This window comes from Stegodyphus dumicola, chromosome 4, assembly GCF_044657685.1.
Source record: "Stegodyphus dumicola isolate Sdum_Otavi_A_Nest chromosome 4, ASM4465768v1".
Classification (NCBI taxonomy): Eukaryota; Metazoa; Arthropoda; class Arachnida; order Araneae; family Eresidae; genus Stegodyphus; species Stegodyphus dumicola.
The window spans coordinates 238556866-238564825 of record NC_140771.1 but is presented as its reverse complement, the minus strand read 5'-3'; the positions used below and the strand labels follow the sequence as shown (position 1 = coordinate 238564825).

The 7960-nt window shown below is 32.8% G+C and overlaps 1 protein-coding gene across 3 annotated transcripts in view; it reads right to left on the bottom strand.

The window, feature by feature from the left end:
• Nucleotides 1-2259: 2259 nt before the first annotated feature.
• Nucleotides 2260-7960, bottom strand: part of LOC118199938 (ATP-dependent RNA helicase DDX3Y-like) — a 63557-nt gene continuing 57856 nt past the window's right edge. For all 3 annotated transcript variants that reach the window (XM_035371824.2, XM_035371826.2, XM_035371825.2), the window contains exon 16: nucleotides 2260-7528. In XM_035371824.2, the coding sequence (XP_035227715.1) occupies nucleotides 7321-7528 (208 nt within the window). In that variant the 3' untranslated portion in view covers nucleotides 2260-7320. The remainder of the gene's footprint in view (nucleotides 7529-7960) is intronic.

Genomic DNA, 7960 nt, shown 5'->3' with positions numbered 1-7960 from the left:
AATTACCTTCACTCTATCCAGTTTCTGTGGCAGATTAGGATTAGAGTGCCTACTGTAATGCAAAGCCCTGTTCACTGCAAGCATGCCTGCACAAATGAAGAAATCCTTCATCCAGTCCTCAGTTAAGCTGAAATAAGCTAATAAAAGTTTGCAGTAACAGCTACTAAACTAGACGGTTTGTGGCAAGTATTAAAATTTCGTATATAGTATGCTTGTGAACATAAGCTATATGCCAGGGCCATCGAAGAGAAAGAATACCTACTACTTCAACAATGAATTGCCATTATTTACAAACACTGGTGAAAAAGCAATTTTCTTACTATATAATGATTCAGTAGCAGTACTAAAGAGATAGAATGTAGATCACCATAACACCATTCATAAGGATATCAACAGCAAATATCCATCAGGTTTGTTTTACCTAGGCAAAGTTCAATTACTAACGTTTTCTCTAAAATCTCAACAAAGCAATCTTTTCAGCCTAAAAAATGAATCACAAAATCACATAGAGGCAAGTTAGTTATATTTGTGCATCACATAAAAGGTATATTAAGACAGGATCATTGTGAAGGAAGCTATGCTGAAAATGTCAAATATTATGAATTTAAAAACAAAAATGAAATAACCTCAGCTATAAAAGATATGCCTCTGTGCTGAAACATAATAGCACAAGTGGATGGTATGAAGTGAATGACATCTATGTAAAAATGATTTGGAAAAAATGCACGTATTTTCCCCTGCAGTTGTGTTTCGCAACTTCTCCGTGAAAGAAGCATTGGTGACCATGTTGATTTCAGCAAAACACACTTGAGTGCAAGGCATACATGATGCAGTTCAAGAGTAAGAAGAACTGTCAAATGTCAGAATTCGATAGAAGCAGGATCGTTACTTATCGGGAGAATGGATTACTGTTCCATGATATCGCCCGTCGCATTGCCCGACATCCAACTACTGTCATGCAAACCTAGGATCAGTGGGTTGCTGAGGGTCATACTGAATGATTGAGACAACAGACCTATTGTGAGGTCAACCCTGCAAAACTTTACAACCACGTCATTGACCATTAGTCCGGAAATGGACATGTTTGCAGCAGAGTGACCATACTTCAGCTTCCCTTGACAATGCAGCATAGAGAGACAAAGACACTGGTGCGCCAAACGACAAAGATGAGTACAGGAGTGGCACAATGTCGCCTTTTCAAACAAGTCCCAGTTCTACATGCAGTATTCTGATGGCCATATGATGTCTGGAGGCTCTGAGGAGACGACACGTCGCCTACTTGCATTCGATATTGGCATGCCCTGGCACTTGTGATGGTTTGGATAAACACCGAGTACACGACACACATATCTCTAGTTCGGATGAACGGTAATTTGAACTCAAATCGGTACATTCCTAATATCTCAGGTCCAGTGATTGTGCACTATCTTCGAGGTCTGCCAAACAGCATCTTCCAAGAAGATAATACAAGACCAAATGTTGCACATCTAGTTCTGACCTTCCTCGATACACAGAATATTCAACTGCTGCCCTGGTCTGCATGGTTTGCAGATGTCACCCACTGGAACATTGATAGCAGACAGACTAGCCCACAACCCTTCTTCAGCTAATACAGTAGATGAAGTGTGGTATACACTTAAAGCAGCATGGAACGAGTTGCCCATTTCTATCATCCAAGCCCAATTCCACTCCATGTATAACAGGGTAAGGGCCGTTTTAGCTGCTTCTACTAATTTCGGATCCCCAAACTCTTTACAAATTTAATCATTTCGCCTTCATGCCATACTGTTTACGTACACTAAATATCTTTTTTGTAGTTGCTTTCCTTCATAGTGTTGCAATTTTAATGGCCAGCAGTCTATATTTGAATTCATGCTGCATAGTCAATATGGTAAGCTTCTACTACATCAAGCAGATCCAAGTGTTAAAGTAGCACAGCATGCATCTCCCACTCCCACATCCAGCACATATGAAAATTACTATACTCAATTTTGAGTCATTTTATCCAACTATAAAACTGAAATTATCACTCAGTGTTACAATATTTCAGCTGTTCCACCTAGGAACTTAAGTTTCTATTTTTGTAACAGATAACGGTTGTTTTTGCATCCCAATGAATATGTTAATTTTTTATGGCAATCAGAGTAATTACTGATCTGAAATTACTTAAATGTTTTGATATTAATATTTGCTATGGAAAACTTCCATTGAAGCTGATTCTTAATGGTGAATGAAGTGAAAAAAACACAGACTCAATAATCAGCATTAATTCTTTAATTCACAGCAAGTTTTACAATAGAAAAATGGTCTCAAACCTCCCATACAATTTTTCTTCAGAGGAATTAACCATATTATACAACAAATACAAGAACTATTTGCTTTTTTTTTTTGCCATCCCACGTGATTCCAATACAAAGCCTATGTACAAGCAAAATCTTCACTTGAAATCAATCTTAAATACTAGAAGAAAAATCTCCCAGCCAAAATATAAATTTGCATGTCTGCTTTCAAATCAGTTAACTTTCCCAATGGTTGAAAGCTCTAGAATATGAGCTATCTTTAAAAGCATACACTAAGACTTTCTTTTACAAACATTATTAAAAGTAAGTGACTAATATTTAAAAGTACCAGTTTCTTTGAATTAGTTTCATTTTGAAGATAATGACTATGATAATACTTGCAGATGCCTCAAGGGCACTTAGTACTTTAAATAAATTAATTATTTACAATTTGTGAGAGTATAGAACACATTTTGGTGAGAGCTTCCCAAAGCTAGTAGTCAGACATTCACTAATAGCAGTCAGATCTCAGAATCAAATACACAAAAAGATATTGGTCTCACATTACAGTTGTGCTCTTTAATTAATCTGTGAATGGCATATTATGTATGCTATCACAGACAATACAATTTAAGTACAAAATGATTTTTTTACTATCACCCCATCGCACATGAAAAAATGCTTTAGATACAGAACAGCAATGTCCCATGTTATGCATTCAAATGCAAGGTAAGGCACTAACATACACAAAATCTAAAATAAAAAATGAGCATTTGTATTTAACGGAATGCATTCATAAAATGTTAATATTTTCAAACAATGAAGGAAAAGGCATCATCTGTAAGAAATGTAACATGATTTCTATTAGTATACTTTTATGCAAAGTGTGAAATGTTATAATGGCTAAACAACATAATATTAATTTGAACACAAACCATGAAAAATGAAAGATGAAAAAAATATGAAAGAATAGGATTTTTTACAACAGTTAAGTTTATACAGACTAGAAAATTTAATGCGAGATGGGGTGTTCAATTCAGGTGAGCTGATGAAAAGTTTGGCCTATACACTGTTCTTAAATAATATATACAATAACCACATAAGTTGCTTCTTTGAATTTCAGCAGTTATTCAATAGGTTAGTACTATCAGCTAAATCTTTCAGATATTGATTCAAATCACTACGCACACAATGAAAGAAATACATACAAGTGGAAGCACCATTAATACTAAAAAATCTCTCTAATGAAATAAATACTTTTTAAGATAATTCAAATAAATAAATGGTTAATAAAAATAAGATCTCGTAACTATACTTGAAATGTAAAATTTAACCTCAAAATAAATTAGAATAATTTTTTCCCTCTAATATCAAGCATGATTTAATTATTTTTTAACACGAGAGTCTAAATACAGATTTTATAAGCAATGTTATGCTTCAAGGATGTAAAATTGCACTACTACAGAAATTTGACAGACATTTTATACATCTTTATGAATTAAGGAACACTGTAATTTTCAAGGCAAAGATTATTTAGCCTCATAGCAAAACTTTCTTTTACACTAGATGCAAAAAATGAAAAAAGTGTAAAAGTTTTAGTATACTTAGAGGCACTTGCACATGTGCATACAGATATGCTAAATCGAAAACAATCTGATCAATAAGAGCTGAGGAATCTGAAATTTAAAATTTGACAAACACAGATTCGAGTTACAAACAACGAAAATAATTTGGCCCCTACTAACAATGAACACACATTTTCTATAGAACATAAGGCCAGTGAGCAATTACTGGAAATTGATAGAAGTATTCTTATATAATTATATGTTAACTGCAGGGGAGTATCCCATATAATTACATGTTATCTGCAGGGCAGTATATCAATAGTAAATTAACTATCAAAGAAATAAAATGAATATGTAAAAATGGAACAAAGAATGTAATATTTAGGAATATCACCAACATTTTTCTAAAATTTATCGAATTGTAAGAAAACAAATACAATAAGAAACAAACACCTGCAACTATAGAAGTATCACAGTTCAGAGATTTAGGTAAAATGAAGCAATACCACAATTTGTTTGCAGTAGAACACTTGTATATTAAAATGGTCATAATACCATAGCCTTAGCATGCTTCAGTTCTTAAAAGTGCTGAAATATAAAACTATTAATATTAAATATCACTCAACAGCTTACAGACCGCAAAGTATTACCAGCTTTCATGGATGTTTTCGTAAATACATCTAATGAGAATGTTTAAAATTAAAAAGGGTTATACAATTTGGACAAAATATCTTTCCGCATGAATTACCCGATTTATTTTCAACCATACCTCAGACATCATTCCATCAAAAGTGCATATGTATATATGGTTATATACATTATACACACAAACACACATACATACACACACACACGCACAAAGGAGAAACGCTGTGGCACATCAAAGCACCACAAACAAAATATAAAAATATTGTTACTAGATCTTTCATTTTTTATAGTTTATCCAATAACAGTGAAACTTGATTAAAAAAGGTAATTTAACAATTTTTACAATTTCTAAATGCAGTTTAATAGATCCAAATACAAAGGGATCAACTTAACCATTTATATACAAAGTGAAACACTTATATTCAAAAACAAGATATTTAAACTGAATATTCACCGGAATACTGCTTTATATTGAAAAAGGCTTGAAATTTTTATTTCCAAAGACATTTTAATTTTAGCACAATATTTCAGTTTTTGTACCACTTAAATCAAATATGACAGTTAACATCTTCAAGCCACAAGAGTTTTCTTGAGAAAGCATTTTAAATTCTCATATAATTAACAATGAAATGTTGGCTACAGTTCTTTGTATGATGCAATGCAATTAAAAAGCTAGTTTACTATAGCAAGATAATTTTACAGGCAATATTTTAAGTAAGTTAATGATGCAAATCAGTATCAACCTACTGCATTTTACCCCTAGAATGAGCAAAATGTTAAAAATTGAACTTCTACATTGCAAGTGTGGTAAAAAAATGAATAGCATCATATAAAACTAGTAACCTTGATGGCCATTATTTTCATACCATAGGCTTTGTTAATCAACCTCCTATTATTGGCAAGGCTGAAATATCAAGACAATACTACTAACCCCATTTAAGGCAAATTGGATGCACATTTCTGATATATATATATATATGTGTGTGTGGTAAAATTTTATTTTTTCCTCATATATTTAGATTTAAGCAAAACAGCAATTTAAGGAGAAAAATTTGGAACCTTAAATGGGATACTAGGAGAAGTCTAACATTGAAAAGTAAAATAAATTTTAAAAAAAAAGAGGGGGGGGCAAAGTGACAATGCAGCATGAATACCGAGAAATTTAAATAATTTAATTAGAAAATTAAACTTTTGAAATATTTATGGAAATATTAAGCATGATTTTTATAAGCATTTTTTCGTGTCAAGACACTTATTCAAACTGACAGGAGACAGCTTATAAAAATGAGAAGACTTGTCACTTTGCCTCGAAAATGCCAACATGGGAAAATGAGCTTTAGCTCAAACCGCGCTTTGGGACGGCAAAAAACACTGAAATGTCACAAATACCGCAAGAGCTACATGCATACAAGACTCTCTAAACATTAATACTTATATAAAGTTATAAATAGAAATATAGGTCCCCTTGCTGCTTTTTCTTTTACATAGTCCACACATATTTTCACTGAAAATATCAGGGAACAGCAACTTTTCAAAATGCATATCATTACAAGTACTTCCAAACATTACACAAGGACTAATAAAACAAAAATCCTCCTACTCAGACGGATATTGCTGGACTTTTATCATGGGGAAATATCCATAAACACATGTGTTCTTCAAAATGTTATGTACACACAGATCACTAAGAATTGCTATGAATTCTACCATTTCAGAATTTACATTATAATGTAACTGATACACTAATACAGTATCTTTCACACATTCATTTTTTTTTCACACAACTCCCACAGCAATACTTTATTCAACATTCAGCTACATAAACAAATGCACTTCAACAAAATACAAAACACACAAGAAAGAATATCACTTAGAAAAGAAAGCATTTTGAGAACTTGGGAAAACCATCACACAACACACTGGGTAGTTTAAAAGCTCTCCCATCACATTTGACAGATCTGCAAATCTACAAGTTATAGTACACAACAAATAAATTAACATAAAAAGGCTTTACTGCCAAAAAAATCAACAACAAAATAAGTAGTATGATGGTATTCACAATAATATATGATATTAAAAAGACAATGTAGACAACACACTATGCTGAATATATTCGGTATGAATTTGTGTGAAGCAGCGATCAGGTGTAAAAATTCACACCTTATTAATATCTTAATGTGTATCAAACACAGATGTCAACTGAGCTTACCTCTGCGATAATTTATTCTTAAAAGGTAAAAATGTATTTTAAATACACCACTCTAAGAATGGCAAGATAAAGATGTGCAATTCTGAGCAAAAAACTGTACATAACTTAATATTACTCTGCAATAAAATACTGCTGTAGCAATGATACCATACTTTCTTAGGATCAATACTACAATAATGATCTTGTGTTAATAAAACATAAATAGCAGCAATGGGGACAGAAAAAGACTATCACTACAATATACTTAGTGCAATTAAAAAAAAAAAGAAAACCACTGGCAAATGCAACTACTGCCACACACACAGCAAAACGACATTCAAAAAGCACAATCACCATAAAGCAAAAACAAGTATTTATTAAATAAAACTGTTTTTCATTCATCATTTTCAATGCGCTTGGTGCTGCTGATAAATGCGCATTTAACAGTTTTCAAATACCAGTATTAAATTTTTAAACTAAAATAATACCTTCAAAATTTCACCTACTGTGCATGATAAATGAATCCAACAAGCATACATTTATGCATTATGACCACGGAGCACAAGTATAAACACTTCTAGTCATCAAGAAATAGAACAAATCATTGATTATATATGCTGCCAGTGGTAAGATAACTCTTTCAATTGCCCCACCAATCATTTGTAGGTGCAGCATAATTTCCACCATAGTTGCTGCGATACGTATTCATGAAATGATTGCCACTGTAAGCTGCATTGAAATTTGGAGAAGTAAAGCTGGGTGGTGGAACACTTCGGTTAGCATTGCTTCCTCCACGTTCGCGTCCAATCTGACGGTAATCTCGGGATCCAAATCCACCGGCACCATACCTGTATTGAACATTAACAGTAACATTAAATTGTTAATACAATTTATGACATTGCATAAAAATTCAAAAATTTCAAACATGGGAAAAAAATCGAGAAAAATTCATATTTAATATTACTACAGTCAAAAGTCGTTAATTCAGACACCCATAATCCGGACCTCAAAGCTAAAAACTTTCTGCGCAGGCGTAGTTTTGACGCATGCGCGTAAGACCTTTAGAGCTGCAAATATGCGTGTGTGCAAAATACATTTATGAATGCGCGTTTAATGTATAACGGACGGTACAAGCTAAGCTAAAATTATCTAATTCAGTTAATGTTGCAGATTGCGTTGTTCCTTAATCTTTGAATTGGATTCGGCTTGTTATTTTTTGCAGACTGTTAGAGCAATTTTATAAAAGTAAGCTTGAACTTTCGATTATTTCAAATAGAATT